General features: G+C 39.8%; 1 protein-coding gene and 1 long non-coding RNA gene across 3 annotated transcripts in view; one reads left to right on the forward strand and one right to left on the reverse strand.

The window, feature by feature from the left end:
* The window catches only part of LOC103381883 (uncharacterized), a 37,647-nt gene extending 31,354 nt beyond the window's left edge, over window positions 1-6,293 (reverse strand). For both annotated transcript variants that reach the window (XR_003050443.1, XR_521847.3), the window contains exons 1-3: window positions 6,040-6,293; window positions 3,738-3,805; window positions 2,989-3,084 (exon numbers count right to left, since the gene is read on the reverse strand). This is a non-coding gene — a long non-coding RNA (uncharacterized LOC103381883). The remainder of the gene's footprint in view (window positions 1-2,988; window positions 3,085-3,737; window positions 3,806-6,039) is intronic.
* Window positions 6,294-6,778: 485 nt separating this feature from the next.
* skap1 (src kinase associated phosphoprotein 1) overlaps window positions 6,779-22,662 on the forward strand; it is a 33,704-nt gene continuing 17,820 nt past the window's right edge. Inside the window, exons 1-4 of the mRNA XM_008314447.3 lie at window positions 6,779-7,002; window positions 8,123-8,228; window positions 8,744-8,769; window positions 9,007-9,123. Of these exons, the coding sequence (XP_008312669.1) occupies window positions 6,963-7,002; window positions 8,123-8,228; window positions 8,744-8,769; window positions 9,007-9,123 (289 nt within the window). The 5' untranslated portion in view covers window positions 6,779-6,962. The remainder of the gene's footprint in view (window positions 7,003-8,122; window positions 8,229-8,743; window positions 8,770-9,006; window positions 9,124-22,662) is intronic.

Consider the following 22,662-nt stretch of genomic DNA (forward strand, 5'->3'; position numbering starts at 1 on the left):
AAATGAGATGAAGGCCATCTCTGCTGTACTGCAATTCCAAACAATTATGTCGGAATATAAAAAAACAATCAGAATCTTCTAAACTTAAAAAAACATTTTTTTAGGGTCTGTCTCCTCACCTGGCTGTGTGCGCAATGAAGTGGCTAAAACACGTCAATCTAAAATGGATATGCAGCTGAATGATTATTGGTCTTTATAGCTGAACATTTCTTTGTTTCATACTGGATACTTTCAGAAATATTTTGAAAGAATAGCTGTACATTCTCTAATTAAGACCTAATCTTAAGATATGAAAATTATCTAAGTTTGCTTGTAGTGTTATTACTGATGATTTGAGCTTTAGTGTTTCTTTTTAGTCAAAAAGGTCAGAGGGCCAAACGGTTAGTGACCACATTCCGACTGAAGCCCTGCACATAATTCACCTTGCTATTATTTTTTGGACAACCTTGAAGAGTTACAAATCTATTCCTTTATTTCATGTCCACAATTTGTCTGCCCTTATTGTTCAGGAAATTCTAGATAAGAAATGCAGCCTAGCTTTGAATGGCACACGTTCTCCCTTCTTTGTTGTGGCACAGAGGCTCTTTTTAGCCAAGCCTGGGAGACGCTTGACAACCATCCCCCAGTCTAGTCTGGCTCTGCCCGATCTGTAAGCAGCAGTCGACCTGAAGCCCCAGCATCCTCATGGGTCCCCCTGCAACTGCATCCTTTCCCCACTCCATCAACATTGTAACTGAGAGAGACAAGTGACTTGGCCAGGGTTAACATCTTAATACTCCCTGGGATTGCCTCCAGGATCCAAATGGCTACCCCTAATAGTTTTCCTCCTCTGTGCCTGTCAGACCGCCATGACTATACGCCGTAAGAAAAACAAGACCAGCTGAGAGGCAGCGTAACCAAGCAGTACAAAGAAATAATGAGGGGTGGTGAGAAAGAATGGAGAACCCATGAAAGGTTTGAGGCGAAAGATACATATTTGGTGCAATGCTCGCTGCTTTAGCTCTGACGAGCCCCTGCCTGGATGCTTTGAATGGAGAGCCTGAACACTCCAAATTAAAGCTGCTCCTTCCTCAGGAGCCCAGGAGTGGAGAGGGGGGAGGGGGGCGAACTCAATCAGTGTCACGTCACATGGTTCAAAGCGGCCAATTCGATGCTGCCAGGAGGTTGAGAAATGCAAGGTGACAGTTCATTTTAACAGTGACAGTGTGTCGGTCTCGCTTGCTGGCTCCACAGTCAATTCCCAGCGAGGAGTGAAGGTTGAGCGTTGCTGGAGACAGACAGCAAACCCACCCTCCCCTCCTCTGCACCTCTATCCTCCTCAGCAGCACCGCTCTCCCATCGACCTCACTCTGCTTTGTATTCCAATTAACTGGACAGAGGGAGAGGCAGCAGTGTGCATGATCACAAGCTCAGGCAGACACATTCTTCTGGCATCCTTCCAGTCTCTCAATTCTACTACGCTCAGTGGTGCTATGCATCTTTTTCCCCATCTCCTCTCCTTCACTAACCTCCTCTTCCTCCTCCTTTCTCTCCTCTCCCCGGCCTTTTGACAAGGGCCAGTTGTTTCAGGGGATAATACATATATTCTTCTTTAACTACTGCCCCTAGGGACAATGTCTTGGTCATGAAATATAGTTTTCTCTCATACATTCATACATCACAAGTAATAGAGGAACGTAATCCGTCAGTGGCGTCAACACACCGCTGGCTGTAACTGCTGTCCTTAACAGACACCTCAAATAATCCTGAATTAATATTTGGAAATGGCTCATATATCCTAGCATAATATAATTTGAAATATTTCCTACTCAATGCTTTCAGGGCCAACATTGATTTGAATACATGCCGAGATAACACTCACACACACATACACACACCCACCACCATCCCCTTCGAGTCAGTCAGCCAGCGTGAGAGTGAATGAAGGTTGTAGATTTAGCGAAACACATTTGCTCCTCTGTCTTTTGTGTCCTCAATCTATCATCACATTATACCTCGCCGCCACCAAAGCCCCCCCCGACAACTGATGTATGTTTGAGCAGTGGGTGGGTTGAGAATACAGTGATTGTGAGGAAATCTGAAGAGTAAACTGCCTCTTTTTTATCTTCCTGAGCAAAAACAAACATTTACAACAGGCTCCTAACGATCAGGACAAACACTTCTTAGCCCTTTCTAATACAGGCTTTGAAAAATGTTATGGCATATTTAGATTAGGGCCAAGTGTGAGGACTGACTTGACATATTTACTTATTATATATTTATTACGTGACATATGGAAGGTTATTAGAATGAGCATTAATGGGAGAATCTGCAGTAAATCTTCAATCATTTGCTTACTCCATAGTGTTAATTTGCACATTTTTTGCAATTATTTTGAGCACCAAAAATCTCCCCAGCTGCACAACAACCAATTTTAAAACAAAGGATAGGACAAAGGTGAAGACAGAGCCTGAAAGACAGGCATGGGTGCTTCAGTGTTTGTCCTTCTGCACGGCCTATCTTGAGAATGCGATGCGAGTGTGTGTGTGTTTGCAGGGCAGGATACACACACCCTCCATGCCCTGAGGATCCTCCTGACTCTCTCTCCTGGCAGATCAGAGGGACCTGCTGTCCCTCCCCACACCGCAATGCAAATGAAAAGGAATGCGCTGATAAAAGGCCAGATCCTAGAGATGAGAGGGCAGGAGAAGGACAGAGGTAGCAAATGCTAGAGGGGGGGTAGAGCCTCTTGGGGAGATGAGAGGTGGCAGAGGAGTCAGTGTTGGTAGTAGTGGGAGATCATAGCCTTGCTCCCCCTTAGCGGCGTTTGATACAGGGCTTTTGTCGCTCTTTCAGCGGTGCATTGTTGGGTGGTGTAATCCCCGTCGGATTACAAAGAGCTTCCCTTTTCATATGGGGCTGGCCCAGCAGGCAGGTGGCTGGGGCTCTGTGGAGCTGTCAAGGGGAGGGAACCTCTTTTCCAGGGGAGGGAACCCCAGTTCCTCTTACCTTCACAGGGGATTTTTGCTGGGAGGCCAGTCAGGCGCAGGTCAACGTAGGGACAATTTTGACATGGGAGTCAACTCGCCCTGACCCCATGGCTTCCTGGAGAGAAGTGACAGAGTAGAGGGCTATCATGAGACATGCTTTTTTAGGGCATAGAGAAAAATAACACTTATAATAATACAGAAAACATCGCTGAAATCGAAAAGGAACTTTCAAGAAACACATAGATTCTAGTTTCAACTGCTTTTTCAATCTCTTAATACCAAAATCAACACAGCATTAAACATACTGACTCAGTAAGCTTACCTTAAATTTACATAAACAGAACAAAACAATTTCACCCAATAAGGCTTATTTATAAATATGTGATGCAGACAAACCACAAGACTAAGTTACAAAAATCACAGGAACTGAAGAAAAGAAATGCAACCAAGAGGCTCAAAGAGATCCATATTGTACAGAATAACAGAGAGATTTAAAAAAGTAACCAATGAGTCCCTAGAAGAACTGTTTAAACATTAGTGAATGATTAATGGTTGATAATGATGTAATTATATTTTTAGTCTAAGTCTATTGACAGGTGTGTTTTGTGAATTTGATTATACAAACTAATTTGAGGCAGGCAATATGTATGTGGAAGTTATTCCTTCCTGTGTATAACAAAAACTAGATGAACCAGGTCTCTCTGGACATAAATGTGTAACTGTGTTTGGAGTATGAGAAGAGAGGCACGTAACTGAAGAACAACATACCTACGGATGAGGTTGTTATATCTCTGTGGAGCTGCTTCAGAGCATTTGAGAAGATTGTGACGATGGAACTGTTAAGAAAGAAGAATATCTTAAAGGACAAACTCAAGTGGTCGACAGCAAAATGCATAAATTATCTAAAATTTAGGCACCTGATATAATACACATTTCTAAATTAAGCTAAGATGTTCAGAGATACTGCTTTGAAAACACCTTGCTCTCAAGAAACACTTTATGATAATTTTTTCTTCAACAGTTCTTACTTGCTGTAAGAAAAAAAAGGTTTTATTTAGGATGAAAAATGCAACAGAGCTGCAGCAGCTGTGATAATATATTAAATGGTGGAGGTAAAATTAATTGGGAAAATAACTGGCAGATTACTCAATAATTAAAAAGATCATTAGTAGCAGCAGGGTAATTTTTAGGACTGTAAATCACAGATGGGTGACTAGAGATCACTGCAGGGCTGTAGAACGCCTAAACAAAACCTAAAGATGTGTTAAAAAGAATGCATCATATCACTACCAATAGCTCATAAAACGAGTATTCAAGCATCATGCGTGCAAGTGTCTGTGTCTATGTTGGGTAGCTTGCGATATAGACTAATTATCTCGTGAGCACTTAACACACATTGCATACTTGTGTGCAAGTGGCACACACAGACATAAGATAAGGACAACCCAGCACAGAATGATACTAAGAGTATTCTGTCGATGTGAGCAATGTCTGATTGAGCTTCGGTTATTTGATGACCTTACATGTAGTCATTCAGTAATAATGGATCAATAAGGCAATAGAGAAGTCCACCCTATTTCTATTAGTATTACTAGCTCCACTGCTGCCTCTGCTACACATGTCAGCGCTGGATATGGAAGCCCCGGCCAGTCCAAGCCACTGATGTTCAGCTTGCTGCTAATTTAAACCATTTATCCATGGCCTGTCAGATATAGTGAGGGGCCAATTTAGTGCTTCTGCATTCAAGTGTTGTCAGAAATGTCCTAATTAGTTTCTCAGCTTCAATCAAAGAGCTTTCACAAGTGTGGTAAATAATGTAATTTAAAGAGTGAAAATGAGAATTTCACATACCCACTTGGTGGAGGATGATGCTTAACTGTTTAAAAAAGGGACTGAGTCGTGTATAGTTTATTGTTGGCCATCTTTGCTTTTGCATCAGTTGTGACCACTGTTACATATATTTCCTTATCTTTATACACAAGCCAGCTTTATGTCACTAAATTTCCACATTAAAAAAGCCATTATGGCAATGCGTCCACTGAAACATAATTTTACTGATTTACAATTTCACTATATACAATGAGTACAGGAGAGCAGCACAAACTGAAAGGTGAGAAATGTACATTAAGAGCATTTTATGAAACCAAATTCTACCCAGGCTGAAGAAACTATTCATTTTAGATAATAAACATGTGATTTACAGTTAAATTAAGTTGAGTGGGAGATTGACGGCCATGAATGCAACATAATAAAGAACCGTAAAAACAGTGTGGGCACTTACAAAACATAAAGATAAAAAAAAAAAACTAATACCTGCAACCTCTGTATAATTAGCAGAGTATAATGACATAATGACCACCACTCTTGACATTCAAATGTCCCACCTTTATTGCCAAAACAGTTGTGAAACCCTGATGTATAACGTTATGCTATTATAAGTCAGAAACAAAAACCATGACCCTTGTACTCGGAATTAGTTTTACATTTTACACTGTTACAGGATCGAGGATGGGCTGTAAACGCAACACGTTATTATATAATGTCAAAACGTCGTAATTGCAGTACAAACAAATAAACCGCTTTTACGTAAGTAAAAATAGTAAAATGTAAAATATTTAACAAGTAGTCACAGATCGCTTAGCTTTTGGAGTCGCGGCAAATGTAAGCGCATTATCAATACACGTTTTTAGCAAAGGGACATAAACTGTGTACGTTTTTATATAATAAGAAAAGAAACCACGGACCCTTGAACGCAGCACATAAAGAAAGGTTATGAAAAATGTAATGTAATTTAGCTTTAGATGACATTGAAAAAAAAAATTACTTCAACGTTTCACATTATACTTTTAAAATAGAACGCCAACGTTTGTTGTAAACAGATACCACGTAACGTACCTCGTTTGTTGGTAGGCAACTCGTACAAATTAAATTATCGACGTGACAGTATAAGAAGGAAATGAGTCTATGAACGTATCACTCATTAATACACAAAAAACGTCGACGTTTTAAGTTTACAACCAAATAAAGCGGAGCTCCGTTACGCACAGCAAATGAATATGTATATACTTACTCAGTAGCATTGTGGGAAACAACAGCTAGCTTCACTTAATGGCTAATAATGTGCCTTCAGTGGGTACGGTAAACGTTAAAAAGTAATAGTACAGTTTGTTTGGGCTTAATAAACAACAAATGAATCAAATAACAGCTTTTAAATGAAAAACAAACAAAACAATAGCGATTCTACAACTTATCTGCTACTTGGCTTTTATGCTAACTGCTCCCCATGCTACAAAAAAACCCCTTTCACCAGGTGAGTCAATTGGTGTTAGGCCCTAATGCCTGTGATAATAACCACGTAACATGTACACGTCACCGACGTGATAAAAAGGTTGTTTTTCCACTTAAAGCATTTTAAGTCATTTAATCTGCACGTTTGAACGTATATACAGGGTTAAAAGGGGGGAAAACAGCATTTGATACTGTGCTACTAATTGACACTGTCAAAAAATACATAGAACATTTTGTATAATAAGTAAAAAAAAACTGTTTGTGAGAGGAAATGTGAGGAATTTCGCTGCTTATTTAGTTAAAAAGAAGTTTATCAGTCACATGCGGGGGATGGTTTTAATTTTTAACCAATTCTGCTTTATTTACAGTGCTCATTATATCTGTATATATATATGTTTATATCTGACACAACACATCCTGTCACCCTGTTATAATCAGATCATACTATACCAGTGTTCAGAGGAAGTTGTCAGCTGTGTAGTTGCTCCTCCCAATTTTTGCAAATCGAGGTGCATGCACGGAAGTTAGTTCAAAATGGTGCAGGTGGTTTGATGCTATAGCTCTTTGTGTGCATGCCAAGAATTTGTTTCTGTTTTAAGAGCTGAAGCTTTGCCTAAGGCTGGATATGCATTAGTTATCTTTATTTTTTAAAAAACACAAAGAAAATCGTATGCTTTTAAAGTGCAAAATAAAAAAAATACAGTGATGGGATCAATCTCACCAGATATAAAGCGACTTTTGAAAGGTAAGGCCACTTGTATTTCACTTTTAAATACATATTGATGTTATTATGTGGAATAAAAATTAGGATTGAGCAATATTAACATGTAAATAAAATAGAATAGAATAGTCTTTATTGTCATTGTAACACAGGGGTACAACGAAGCTGAAGAAGTAAAACCACAGAACAAATAATTTATGTTTTCAGTTATTTTCTAATTATCAAAGTAAAGTTTCTTTGGGGATTAAACCCAGAACCTTCTGCACCTAAGGCAGATGCATAAGGGTGCGCTGACCACGGGCTGCGTCCTGGCCTTCCTGTTCCTGTCCCCCCTTGTCAATTATTTGTATTGTTTTTATTGTCTATTCATGTTTTTTTCTTGGAACGGGTCGTACAAAACTAAATTTCGTATCACCTTCCCTGGTGCATATGACAATAAAGAGATTCTGATAAGGCAGGCACAATAACAACTGTCACAATGACTGTCAAACTAAAAAATCCATGCTAAAATATGTGTGCATAAAATAATTATAGTGTAACATTTATTTTCATTTAATAATGAAAAATGTAATTTTTATCCTGGGTTGCTAGAACCTACACCTGTGTCAAACATGTTGTTTTTTTTAATGACTAAATAATTTCAATAACCAATAGTCTATAGTGGAAGGGGCTTAAATGTAACCTTGAGGTGCACCACGGTTATGAGGGACACCAATGAAGATCACACAAAGAAGACCTATTCAAACCTATCCATTGTTTTATATTTGCATAAACAGCGAGGCAGGCAGACACGGTCTATGAGAAATTTGCATTAGCCAGTGCATTTGTGCAGGTGGTTTTAAGAAATTATATCAGATAAATAATGCAGTCTAGGTTGTTTTGCCTACAGTATCATGATACAGTACTCGCACTGTTATCTCAGTCTGACCTAACAAAAATAAATAATTGTGATAATCTTCATAAAAATAAATATAAACATATAAATATTGCTCTTTTGAAGATATACTGTAGCTGGTACATGTTGTACTTTTTACAAAAAAAGCTTTAATTTGAAAGTTGAACATAATTCATAACCATAACAAATTGGACTATTTGTTCAGGCCACATTTTAAACCATCACACTTTCTGTTTTATGTTTCCTCAGATTGTTTGCTGTATGTATCGGACATCCTTAGCGATGAGAATCTAAGTGAAGATGCTGAAGAGATGCGGGAAGTCATATTGAACAATTTCAGGGTTGTTCTTTCAAAGTATGATTCCAATTCTTAAGACACTATTTGGTCCTTAGCAGTAGATGCTACTTTGCTTTTTTTTTGCAGTGTAATCTCACACCACCATTATCAAAGCTTTGTTTATAATATCACAAGAGATCCCTAATTGTTATTCTAATTGCTTTAAAGAGTTTGCAAAATTACATTTGTAGAAACTCATTGAGTTTAATGGTGTCACCTTCCAGACTTTAATCTGGCACTTTTTTTAAATAGCTATTGCATTTTTTAAAAAGATTTCACAGAATAACTATTTCTCGTCAAAATAATTGGACATTAATCTTAAAGTGGTAAAGTGAACAGTCTTTGTCCCTAAAAACATTAAACGTTATGTGTTAGGTTCTGCATGGTGCTCTTGAAAAAAACAACAACAACTGCTCTGTCGCTTGCTGTGTACAGCTCTGCTACAGAAAGCCTGTGGTTTGAGGTCGCTGCAGGAAATGGATGCTGAGAAGTGTTAAGACCTGTACATGAATGTCTGATTTGTATTTTTACAGATATCCTGAGGATATACCCCTTCCATGTAAGTTAAATTAAGTATTCATTACCAAAGTACTTTACTACTGGACAGTAAAGTAGAGTACATATAAGGCCTATAAAAATTCTGAAGCTTTTGTCAGGAAAACTACTGTACTTTATTTTTGCACAAAATAAGCTAAAATTCACAAGTGTTCATTTAAATTTTGTATATTTTATTATATATGTACATAAGTATATATATGTATATGTATATATACTCACACATACAACCTTGATACAGTGGACTTCAGGGAAGACGATGGTTCTGATGACAACCGCAGCTCCAGTCTGGGTCGCTCTGCCCCATCAGACGATGCCTCAGGAGCCTCCGACTACCAGGATGATGGAGGCCCAGAGAGTAAGTTCAGAATTCCTATTCCTTAAGAAAGAGAGAGAAAGAGAGAGAGAAAGAGAGAGAGAGAGAGTGATCTGTGGCTATTTCCGCAATGCAGAGGTCTCGGCTTAAAAAAAGGCCCCAATTTCCAGTGTGGTGTTTTTTCATGGCAAAATGTCACTATAGGCGTCTTGTCACCACATTTATTGCATATAAAAGTAACCATCATATGTTTGAACAGAAAACATTGGTTCAGCTTTTTTGTCACTTTCAGGTCGTATGATCCAATTTCACCATGGAAAATTAAATAAAATGTCACATCTAAGAAATCGGTGCATGTCCTATGCCATCTTAGTGACAATGTGCAGACAATATTGCGCTAAACAAGAAAAAGATAAAACAGAGGGAGTCAAAACCACAGGAGCTGATGTAGTATTCCCACAGACGAGAACTAAATCAGTACAGATTTAACACAGAGACCATCAGGTCCTTGTAGGCGCACCTAGACCTCTCCACAGGAAGCATGCAGCCGACATTTTAACTTTATGTTGTTGCAAGACCTGTTAATTTGAGAAAGTACACCACATCTGTGAAATTCCCCTTCTCTGCTGGCGTCCTACGGCTTCACCAGGTTCAGTGACATCACTGACTCCTCCTTTCATATCCACTGCCCCCAAGCCAGTTTTTGCAGGTAGGGTTTTCTGATGGTTGGTTTCCAAAAGCCTGATCTGTGACCTAGAGCTCCCTCCAGTGGCCGATTTCCTGACTTGGTCTGTATGCTTGAGCCACAAGCTTGCACTCTGTGGAAACATGGAGGCAGCCCACACAGAGAGGTGGCTTTCTGGCTGCAGGCTAATTCAGTGATTGATTGACTCCAAGCCCCTCTTTTCTTTCAAAACCGGGTTTGAAATACAACACTGTACCTAAGGGGGCCATGTGGGTTCTATCCCTCTCTGCCTTTATCAATCTTTCGCTCTATCTTTCCTTCTCTGACTTGCCCTCTTTCAGATTTTTTTGTATTTCTGCCTCTGTGTTCTACCTATTAGCCCCTGACGTGACATGCTGCAGGTGGGTATTACTGACTTGGCTGCCTTAGGTGCCAATCTACTCTACATGTGTCTCTTTAAACTCACAAGTTAAACCAGGAATACCTGGTATGGAATTTCCCACTACGTTGGCCATTGTACAATTGTGATACAAGTACTTGATGCCAGCTGGATGTAGTCACAAAAGATCCCCTCATTTGGAAACAGCTTAATGAACTCTTCCATCCAAATGCAATTCTCTGTAACGTTCAAATCCAGAGTAAACACCTCACGGCAGATGGTATTAACACAGAACAACAGAAAATGATAAGGATGATTTTGCGTACGGAAACAGACAAACTCAAATGTAAAATGCTTTAAAAAAAATTCCCCTCATGGCTGTAATGTGACGCGTGTAAACTACAAACTACACCGTCTGTTACTGCGGATCATGCTAGTTGTTTAAACCCAAACATTGTGTCTCACTATAGTCACTGCTAAATGTGAGCCATAGCCAATTATGCAGCACTTCCTCTTCTTGCATTTGCATTTTGCTTTTATTATAACCAACTGGTGCCTCTTCACACTAAACAACTAATCAGACACACACACATTTGATTTTGGATCAGTTATTGTCGCTTTTGATTCAGTTTGGGAAAAATATTCAGCTCACAAAGCTGTCCTGTTTTATTTCTGGGAGACGGTGGCCATGTTTGTTCAGTGAATAGCCTGTGTCCTCGGTGAAAGGGCATGTGGAGTTCATAGTTCATCCTCTGTTCATTGCCAGTTGAAAGAAATGGCTCACACTTTTCTGCTTGGCGGTCTGTTTCAAGTCTGAAGAGTGAGTGTTTGTGCAGAATAACGGCGTGACCACTTAATGAAATCAGTGACTTTTTAGCAGAACAAATCCTCAATGGCGACGATTGAAATTTTCTTTCAAGTGCTTTTAATGCTGAAATCCACTGATTAATTCAGCTGTGAAAATAATTGCCTTTCTGCATTTTGTCATAAGGACTACTCTAGTATTTTATCCTTTTGAGGTTAATTGTAGTATTTATGAGTGCTACAGTATACAAAAGACCCTCCGACTTAGTTGAATGTATTGTCCATGGTAATCGACTGCTCGCCTTTTGCTGCTCTCTGTTCCCTAACCAGAGAGTGAGTGAGTGTGAAGTCGATGTTGCTTTTACACGCAGGAGGAGCCTGTGCCGTTTGATTAGATGCGGTGGCCTGTTGTCTTCAGTGGACTGGGTGACACCAGATTTGTAATAGCTGACAGGAACAGATGGAGCTTCCATTGTTAGCCCGGGTGTCTGCATGGTAATGTGAACTGAGTTTCACCCGCCGACCGCACCGTTGACCTAAGCGCGCCTGCAGCCTCACCCCGGCCACGTCTGCCCTTTTTAACTACCTCCACCTCTCTCTCTCTATTTATCTCCATCTTCATCCTTCTCTCTCGCCCTCCCCTGGTTGCTGTTAGGGCGCCAGGACTTGATGTTTCAGTGTGTTTCTTTTACACTACATTTTACAGAGCAAGAATTCTGCCATTCCAGCACATTTTGCCGATATACAAAATATTTGCAAAAACCTTTTTCCCTCTGGCATACAAAATCACACACAGACAAGACACACAGACAAGACCCCGTGAGACGGGTGGAGATGCTGGGCTTTTAGTCCCTTCATGCTGTTTGCAGGTCAAGTTTACCAAGTGGAAATGGCCTGTTTGTTTTTCTTTGATTGGGGAACACCACTGGGTGCTTGGGGATATTTGCTGAGAAGCTGCAGCGATGACAGAGTGCTGCAGTAAAAGCTTTGTTTCTGAGGGTGTGCAGAAAAGATGGCGAATTTGAAACATCTCTCTTTCTCCTCTTTCAGGTCACTGTGATTTTGTTTGTCTGTACAGTGGAATCGGTTTATACTCAGGTATAGGTGTTGGCTAATGTGATTTAAAAAGAGCCATCTACATTTGTTTTAAAATATGTCATTAAAAAATATTTTTTATTCATATTTTGAAATTTCGATGTCTACAAAACTTGATTTATTGTACAAAAGAGCCAGATAAGAAAATCAATAAAACTGCATGAAGCCAATTAAAAAGATAGTATTATCTGATTATCGAAAAAGCTCAATATTTTGTTGTATAATATTTTATAATGCAAAAGCTGAGTTTCCTGTTAGGATTCAGTCGTCAGAGTGCGCGCCCTTGTGTTCTCAACCACTTCCTGGCAAAACAATAGACCTGTGAACCAGTGAGGTGTATTCGAATACAAGCAGCCACTGCAGAGCAACGAAAACATTACATGGTGCAGAAAATAGAATATAATATCATTTTTGTCATTTGAGCTGGGACTATAAAAAAGCTGTTAAAAGTGGAGTGTTTTTTGAATGTGAACTGTCTGGATCTCTTGGCTGGTGAAGCAGGAAAAACAATGGCAGCTGACAGACTGATGCTCCATTTGCAGGTTAATCAGTTGTATTCACGCTGCCAACTTGCCCATGCATGAGTTTGAATTGGGAGATGAAGTTTGTTGTAACGCCACTGGAAAAATAATTGCTTTAAAGTCGAACGCCAATCGTTGGTGCATTTTCAAAAGAATATGCAATAAAAACTAATATCTGTAATCTGGTGTTACACAAGAACATTAAGTGTTGTATTTGTTGTGAAGTAGCGTGAAGTAGAAATTGATAACAGCATCATATTGGGAAAAAGTTGGAACTGATGAAAGTTTGCTGCTTTTCTGTAGTTTGTTTTTTTCACTGGTTGGCAAACTGATAACACCAGTGTATTTTTTGCTCATTCTGGCTGAGCCTCCAAATAGCAGTTGCTGTTTACTTGTTCTTCTCTAAATAATGTGCCAAACATTACTGTTGGTAACCTGGACTGCAGGCAGGCGAGTGTAGCACTATGTGTTTATCCAGCTAAAAACAGACACATTCAGTAGCAGTTTATGGAGAATTATACGTCCATTAACCACAAATATATATTTTAACAGGTTTAAGACTCACTTTAAGACATTTTAAGTCTAATAATTTTACTTGTATTTCTTTTTTTAGTCTGTTTTCCTTTTTATTCTGACAATTTCTAATATTTCTTATTAACAGAAATAATTTATTTTGTCAGCAATGTGAAACTGTAATGTAAATGAGACAGGTCTTTCAACAGATCTCTTGGTACACTTTAATGCCTGTAGCGTTTGCATATATGTTGGTTTTTGGGAGTGCTATCTCTCCACTGCTTGAACTTTTGCCCTTTGGCCTTCTGCTTGGCCAACCTGTGACCCGTCTGCTCTCAGTCCAGGTCCGTGTGAATGATGGGCCTTCCTGTCCTCCACATGCCCATCATTCATGAAGTTCCTCTGGACCTGCTGATAACCATCCAACTGTATGAATCCTCCCCACTATCTGCCGAGAGATGAATTCATCACTGCGTTCATCGGTGTATGGATTTCATGACATTTGCATAGCGGTCGCTCGTTTGCGAGGAAGCGAGGAACATGTTAATGACCCCCCCACTCCTTCTCATTCGCCTTCACTCTCCTTTCCTTTCCTCCTTGCGTTTGCTGCCTGCATGCTTTTCTACACACACACACACACACACACACACACATTCACACATACACATTCGCATGCATTACGAGCCAGGAGCAGTCTCTTTGCATCACTGCGACTGCTTGCCATTAGGGTTCAAAAGTTCACACTATTCCCCCAGGGCTACTGTGCTGCTGCAGATGCTGATAGTCCTCTCTCTCTGTCTCTCTCTCTCTCTCTCGCTCTCTCCCTCTCTCTGTCTCTCTCGCTCTCTATCTCGATGTCTTTCTCTCTTTCTCTCTCTTTCACTCCCTTTCCTCTCTATCCCTCTCTCTCTCTCTCTTTCTCTCTCTTTCACTCTCTTTTCTCTCCCTCTCTATCCCTCTCTCTCTCTCTCTCTCTCTCTCTGCTGCCTGCCTTTCACCCCCCACTCCCTTATTTTTTCTCTTTCTCACTCTGGCTGTTTACACAATTAATCTTGTACACTCTCTCTCACACACTCACTCACACTCCCAGGCAAGAGGAGAGCGGCTTGAAGGGGGGATTTGGACGTATTTAAACCGAAGGGCATCCATCACTCTCATCCCTTGCTTCGCCCCCACAAAAAAAGCTACACTGTTGTAGTTTTCTGCGTCCTCCTGGTTTGTCACCTCTCAGACGCAGCCCTCTCCTCGTTTGCTGTGTTTTATCGTTGCATTGCATATAATTACATCCCACCGTTGCCTCTGGTGTAGCACCGCGTTGAAACCCAGGGAAAAACAGGCGATACTAAATGTGCAGCAGTCCATCTGCAAGGAGGCATATAGGCAGAATGCAAACGCCGGGAAGCTGGGGCAGGGTGGCTCCTAATCTCCCCCAGAGCTGTCAATGTCACAGACAAATAGCAAAACTATCAGATGCGGCGGGTTCACACAGAGGTTAGCGTTCCCAGGTACCTCTTGCATTCACTCCCTCTCTCACTCCCCCTTCCTTGCAAATGAGAATTTGATTTTGCCCTCCACTGGAATCCATTTCTGGAGATGAATGAAGTTTCAATGCCAAGCCCAGGTGGCCCCCGCTGATTTCTTAGGGAAATAAATGGAGATGGGAGAGATGTGTCGGCCTGTAAACAGACAGTGACACGACGGCTCCCGATGCCTTTGGGATCCCTCTGTTTAATTGTTGCTGTAATGTTGCACTTTAAGGTCATTAACATACCCTGGTGGAGTTATTCAGGGATGTTCAAGATGCATTCCTCTTTATACTGGGATCAATGCATGGCTGCAGGGCAGTGTCAACACTGTGTGAGAGCCAACTGGGACAGGACCGTCATGGTCCTGTGTGCTGTTGGAGGACTGCACATCAGCAACGTATTTATGTATTAAAACATTGATTTATACTGAGGCTGTAAATCAGCTTGTGTCAAACAAACAGAGAAGTGAGTCAGTTGTTTCATTCAGTCAGACTTTCAGCTTACTTAACACTTACTTTGATTTAAACAGACCAGTCATTCATTAGACCATTTAACTTTAAAAACTGCACTTACTAAGTATTTATACACAATACCATTATTCAAATTTATTTCAATCTAAGTTTTTTTTATTCTTTGTTCTGTAATTCAAATAAAAAAAACATTAAAATTAAAGAATTAATTAATATCACCAATCATGCTTTTTGTACTGCATGACTTTTTTGTTTGGTTATTTAGGTGATATGTGCAGCAGTTACTGTCAAGAGTTTGATTCAATGCCGTCTTCAAATGACCATTTTGTTTCATTTACATATTTATTTAACATAAATAAAAACATAAGTTTTTATTGAGATTTCATTGATTTGATCACTTAGACAAATTGTCTATCCTCAAAAAAAGTGAGGAACAAATATTTATAATCTTATCTCTTTCTCTCAGATTTTGAAAATCTGTAACCAAAATTTAATCAACTAAATATTTCCAATTTGATTTATTTTATGGACACTTTTGCATACATGACACAGATATTTGAAAGAGAAAAAAACAAACATGTATGAGCCTCTAAATACAGCCATTTTATTTATGTCATTTTATTTATTTATGTTTTTATTAAAGAAAAACAAAGAAATAAAAAAATAAAATAAAAAATAAATAAATATAAATAATATTATTTAATAAAATGAGTGAATCTGTTAGGTAGCAAGTAAAAGTAGTTTGCTTTTTTTGCTTTTCTTTTTTGTTTAAATCAAAGCACTTGATATTAACAGACTCCAGCATTTTCCCGTCCCACCTGTTGCCTGTGGAAGTGCTGCTGAATTTATGAGGTGACCCCGTCAATAAATACATCACATAATTGTTCGGTGGCAGAATGTGTAACAAGAGTGGCTATAAAGTTGAAGTGATTTTCTAATAAAACTAATATGCATGAGAAATCACACACACATACACACACACACGCACACACACACACACTGCTCCTGAATCTACTTACTTACTGTTATTGCTAAGATGGTACTGGAAGGATTTTAGTGGAAATAAGAGAAGCGTTTTAAAGTTGCAATAACTGTACATTCAGAATAAGAGCGTGTTGATTTTCTCCTGAGTGTTTTTTCCCCGCAGGCTCCGTCATTGACTCTGTTATGTCTTGTTTTTATCACAGATATTTGGGCTCTCCTGTGGCCTCCGACACCTTCATTGTTGGTATTTATATTTGCGGGATTGTGTCGTTTTCCCCTTGTTTTTGTTTATTTTTTATTAAGCGTCCTTTGTTCTTTCATCTTTGTCAGTGGAACAGCTGAAAACCATCCCCAGCGATTAGAGGATCATTGTATCCGCAGTTAAGCATTTGAATAGAGGTAGTAAATCTCGAAAGGGAAAATTCAGGGTCGCTGTAGACGCCGCTTATAGCTGCCCAGGGGGAAGCTGATGTCACATATTAAATTTAGCCCCTTTGTGTCTTTACAGTGGCTGGACGGTGATTTTCCAGCACAGGAATAGAGCAGAAGCCTGAAATGACTTGACATCTATGCCTGAGAATCACTAGAAAATGCTTTGATTTTTTTCTCTCTCCCCAAAATTGCTTTAAGTATAACAGACAATAAAAGAGAAACTCTAGATGTCTCTGCAGAACATGTAGCTGAAACCTTATTGATTTTTTGAGCATCTGAATCTAAATCATTAAAGAAAACTAAACCTGTGCATGTTAAAGCTTTTCATCAGGGCATCACTCAGTCAGAAGGCTTTTATCTCAACTCAGGAGAGAACGCTTCTTTTAACCTGATTGGCATCCCTGATCAGAAAATAGAAGAACTCAATCACTCCTGCATACATTCCTGGTGCCATTTAACATCATGTGCAGACGATGTGGGGCATCGCCGAGCCCCCCGTATAATGCACTGCATGTTTTCTTTGCTCTAAACACATGCATTAGGAGGTCCTAAACACGGTTTATGTATCGATGACTGAAGTCCTAATCAAATCACGGGGAGGAGAGGAGGGCAGGGAAGACGTTCTGCCTTTAACCTCAGTGCCGCTCAGTCTCCCTCACTTCTGCCTTTGTGACGGCTGCCTTGCTGCAGGGACGGGCAGCAAAGGCCCTCCTCCTGTAATGAGGAAAAATGTATCAATTTAGCTTTGGCCTGCGTTTAGATGGAGCGCCGGCTGGGTGAAGGTGCACTGAGTGAATCCTTTTTCCTAATCAAGGACAGTTTGGGAGAGGACTGCGGTCTTGCTGGCTCAGTGCGTGGAATCAGCAGCATTCCTCCTCTCGGCCCCCCCTCAGGGCCGAGGAGCCTCTTTCTGCCTTCTGTTTCACCTCATCAGCCGAGTTCACATGGAGGTCAGGTCCTGCCCCCTGATGCTGCATTCAATGCAATACCTCTTGCATCGAAAAGCCACTTTGTGCTCAAGGACTAAAGCAAAGACGAAGGAAAACATATGATAACGGGACGATTTTCATTCCACTCTGCACCCCACCAAATGGATTTATTTATCCTATTATTAGGCACCATTGATTTTTTTTACCTCACATTCAATACAAATAAATACTATAAATAAATGTAAAATATTTAATTTTATATGTAATATTACCTATTTCACATTTGTGTAAATTACTCTCACATTTTCTTCATGTGTCATTTAAGTTTCTATTCTTTTTATTTTTAATTCTTTGTAAAAATTCAGATCGATCAGAAAATGAATCCATTGTCAGCAGTTATTTCTTAATAGAAGAAAAGTAGACAAACACTAACTATTGAAAATGTAGCCATAGTCAATGAAATAGAAATTTGGCCCATAATAATTTCACAGACAATTTCATTTCATTTTTTTCATTTGTAAAATATAATACACATAGTTTTATGTATATTTTTAGCATTTATAACAGATAGAAATTATTCTATTAATTTACCAAATTGATAAAAATATGAATTAACTGCTTAAACAATAACTCACCCATCAGTACTTGATTTTTTTAATTAAAAACGTCTTTTAAAAAAAATACTTTACATTTTTGACATATTTGTTGCATGACTTGCTGCATTTTTTCTATATTTAAAAAAACACTTGTAAAATGTTTTTCGAAAGAAAACAGAAATAAATACAATGATTAAAAAAATAAATTAAAAAGTGCAAGAGACATAGTCTCATATATATCTTTTTCTAATAATATCTTTTCTGTACAGAAAAATGTTTTTAATGTAACTACATTCGAACATTCGAATCGCAACCTCTGCAAATTTTTATCTGAAGAAAGACAAATCTGAGCTCCTTAAGGAAAATATGATCTGTTACTGAAGTTTGTACCGATGCATCTGTACTTTAATGTACAGTACATACATCAGGGCTGTGTCTTTAAATTATTTTTAGGATTTTATTGCCTATGAAACACATAACATTATGTGCCTTTTACCTCAAAGTGATGTTGCAATTATTTTTGCCGTTTCTCAACATCTGAAGATAGAAAGTTCAATGTTAAAGAAGAGTTAAATATTGCAATAATAGAACTTGTTATATATTTTTAATGATCTTATCAGTGACTTTTAACACGTTGTTTATCAAATGTCACTTTTCAATCAACTGGACAATGCAGCACTGGTCTTCAATTGAAACACTGTGATTTCCCTTTTTTATATTAATATTATTTTGACTTAGTATTTTGACTAAAAACATACAAAAAATACAAATGGTGTTATTTAACAAAAAAACACAGGAATGTTTTAAAAGGATAAAAACAGGCTTGCGTGTCAGTGACTTCAGACCAGATACATTTCAACGCGACAAAGGCAAACCAATTTTTATAAAAGAGCGTTATATAGGATTACGAGCACAAAGGACCGCACACACACATACACACACACACAGAAACTGGAATAGTTGTAAAGAACAGTTCAAACAGGTTTAAAAACATAAATATATTTACTAATATGGGCAGTAATGGAAAATGGTAAAATATATTAGCTGTTTATTTGGATTTTCATCGTCTTACCGAAATGTCCCTATTCAACTTTCTATTCAACTGTCTAAAATTATTACAACATCTACAACTCTGTGTAATTTCAGGCAGGAGAATAAAATACATTTTCTTGACAAAGTTTCAAAAGCTGAACTGAAAACACTTGCCGACAAAATGGTTGTGTCCCCGCTCCTCTCAGCCTCTACGCCATCTAACTGTCTAACTAACTGTCGTGTTACTGGAGGTCGGGATGTAGCCGTGGTCTAGACCCCTGACCTAAAAATAACAAGTACCCTGCTGGGACTGGAACGTGTCAGTGTTGTCACTGTTGTCTTTCTCTTTCTCAGAGAACTAAATGAATGCCCACTCTGCGCTCACCATCATCTGTGCGCCCCAACATCTTCAGCGCATGTTGGTGTTTTCATAACATCACCCCTGCATTATGACCACCGTTAGGTCTAATGTAACGTATTAGTCCTCCCACCCTTCTATTTCCCTTCATTTTGATTCACTCTCTATCCAGCCTTTGATTGACTTTCAGCCCAACTAAAGTGGATTTTAATGAGAGAATACATTAACTCCCTCTGGTCATGCTAACATAAATCAGCCTTTTCTTGCAAGATCAACTGCTGAGCTCATAACACCATGCTGAGAGAGTGTGAATAACCAAATGAGAGATTGCGGTTGAGGCAAACTGCTGCCAGTTCAGATGCATGGTTGCGGGTACACTCCCCAACCCGGGTTTAAAACAAGTTCAGGGAGGCGACGGAACAGAGGGCTCTGCGTCACACGGGGTCAGCTCACTCATGGAGACGCTCCTTTGTCGGAATCAATTAAACACATATTTCTGGTCAATTTCTATAGATTATCTCATTCCATTTGGAAATGAGGTGGCTGAAATCTTTTCTCACTGATTACCACTGAGGGCCGTTAGATTCAGTTAGCGCGGCCCTGTAGCCACTCCTCACCTTGATTTACGAAACGCGGGATGAGACTCTAACATCACATTCATCTGATCCTCTTTGTTGGTAATTGCACTCAGCTAAATAGGTTATGCTGAAATATCAATAAATTGCCATCAAATTAATGTCAATACCAGAGCTGTGGATGGTGCTAATTAAAACGCAAAAGGGATGAAAATGAAGTCATGGCATTGCTCTGAATAATTGATACTGGCAATTTATGATTTTTATGAAAGAGTGCCGTCTGTCTTCCATTTTGATGAGGCCTTAATTAGATACATTAATGTGTCTCTGTATGCCTGTACTAAAACTCAGAACTCAAACAGCATGATGACTGTGGGTTTTTTTTAATGCTCTAAATTACACATTTTCAAATAACATTACCTCTGAATATCCACTTAAAATTGCATTGGTCCCAAAGAGGTGTTAGTGTGATTTTCATTAAAGGAGGCATTGTAAACTCAGGACCAGAAAGATGCTTTTGTCTGAGGTAGAGTTAAGAATCGGAGCATGCAAAAACAAAGCAACGCTTTGCTTTTACGAAGCATGTGCTGCGACCCAGTGGAAGGAACTAGAACTGGAATATTAGGGTTTTTTCTTATTCCAGTTTCACTCTTATGCTTGTGTCCCTGTGTGCGTATTCCTACAGGACAGTGAAGTGAGGTCAGGTCACTCAGCGTTAAAGTGTTAAACACGCACAAATGTGTAATGTTTATTGACTCAGGAAGATCAGAGTGATCCCATGTTGATTTTGTACCTCCTCATCTATTAACCATGCTGGACCCTATGAGATAAATGAAGAGCGAGGGAGGCAGACGGATGAGGGGATTAGAAGTGGGCCGCAACAGGGAAGCAGGCCCAGGAAAAAAATGGACAGTCTGCTGGCGGATAAATGAGGTGGAGGAGCGTAATGACTGCTGTTTGTTATGACGAACTGAATCGGGTTCTGTTTGACAAAACAGTCCCAAGCACCTTTCTATTTATTGTGTCACCAGTCAGTCTATCCACAAAGGCAGTCTGATGATATGTGGCGTGTTGCTGCTGTGAAGTGTCTGGGGCTCTGCTCTGGAATGACCCGCTCATCTGTCAGGCCCAGGAGCCCAGGCAGAGGCAGGGAAGTCGGATCACACTCTGCACCGTTGTGATGCTAAATCTCTGGAATGTTAGCCAAGCTAGGGGCTGAGTATCAACTTCATCTGCTCTCCTTAGACCTGAGACTGTTTGACATAACACACCGAGAGCAGTTTCAACATGGCAACACGGCAGGAGTGAGAGAGGGAGAGGCAGAGAGGGCAGGACAAATTTGGAGTGGGCACTCACGGAGATGCTTTTTCACGTGGAGGTTTTTATGAATGAGAGAAAGGTTTCTCTTGCTCTTTGTTTCAGCCGCAGGACCCTGTTTGGAGTTGACATGTTTGACTTCTCCTAGCAGTAAACCGGGGCCTCTGTGATGGGGGAAATAGAGGTGGATCCCAGTCATCCTTCCCCCTGTCATCAATTGACTGTACGAGGTGTCACACCAACCTGTTTTAAAAGATCTTTAAATTGTTCCTGTGGTTCAGACTAAACCCTTCTGCAAGACTAATGAATTTGGAGGAAACTAACACTGACACATGGTGGAAACAAGTCGACGCCTTCTGCTAAGGCGTAGGGTAGAAAATGGCCATGAGGGTCAAACAGAGGTCAGTTTTCCAGGTTTCACACTAATGACTTAAGGCTTGGAAGTAGATCAAATAAGAGTGTTGTGTTGACTCCAACGACAGGGTTCTAATGAGACTTTAAATCACAACAGGAAAGTTCAAAGTGAGTCCACCAGAAAGTCTCAAGTCACAAAACAAGAGATTCTTAGTCTTAAGTCGTATTTACAAAAGAAAATGTTTGGATCAAGTCAGGGTCAAGACTCTCGAAAAAGAATCAGAAGAAGAAGAGGTGTCAGTTGACTGTGGACATGAGTCACAGAAGAAGAAAACATCAAGTCAAGTCTTGGGTTTCGACTGAGAGACTGTCACAGAAGACTTAGTTACCCCTGACTAATACTAAGACTAAGTCCCGTCTTAGCTAACTGCCAGTGCTGAGTCATCAACACTCAGTATGGAGTGATGTCATACACACTGCACTTGAGTGATACAACGCTGCCTGTTAGACCTTCAAAAGCAACCGAATGATTGGACAGCTGGTTAAAACCGTCTCTCTGCAGGTGTTCTGCTGGACATGTGTTTAACTTTTCTATAATCACAGCATCCTGAGTGAGCTCCTACCTTCAACAACGAAGAAGCAGAGGCGCCTCAAAACTTCTCCCCGGCACAAATGGCACATTAGGATTAATACCATCTGACGTGGGTTGCGAATGGCTTTCTAACAACTGCACTAATTAACTTAAGGCTCTTATAGCTGCGCCATTGTCCTCTCATGTTTAAAATTTGACTTTGCAAATTGATGAGCGTTGTTTGAGTCCCCACAGGAAGGTTGCTCCCATTAAAAGTGCAATGTGAGCAGATGAATGGTGTGCAGCGCTCAGCAGCACTGTAAATGTATCGATCCCAGTTTCCTAAAGCTCGGCCAGGATGTATTTGATTCACTGGGCTGCACATTTTATCGTCATGGTACGTGTGTGTGTGTGTGTGTGTGTGTGTGTGTGTGTGTGTG

Source organism: Cynoglossus semilaevis, chromosome 8 (genome assembly GCF_000523025.1).
Source record: "Cynoglossus semilaevis isolate Cse_v1.0 chromosome 8, Cse_v1.0, whole genome shotgun sequence".
Classification (NCBI taxonomy): Eukaryota; Metazoa; Chordata; class Actinopteri; order Pleuronectiformes; family Cynoglossidae; genus Cynoglossus; species Cynoglossus semilaevis.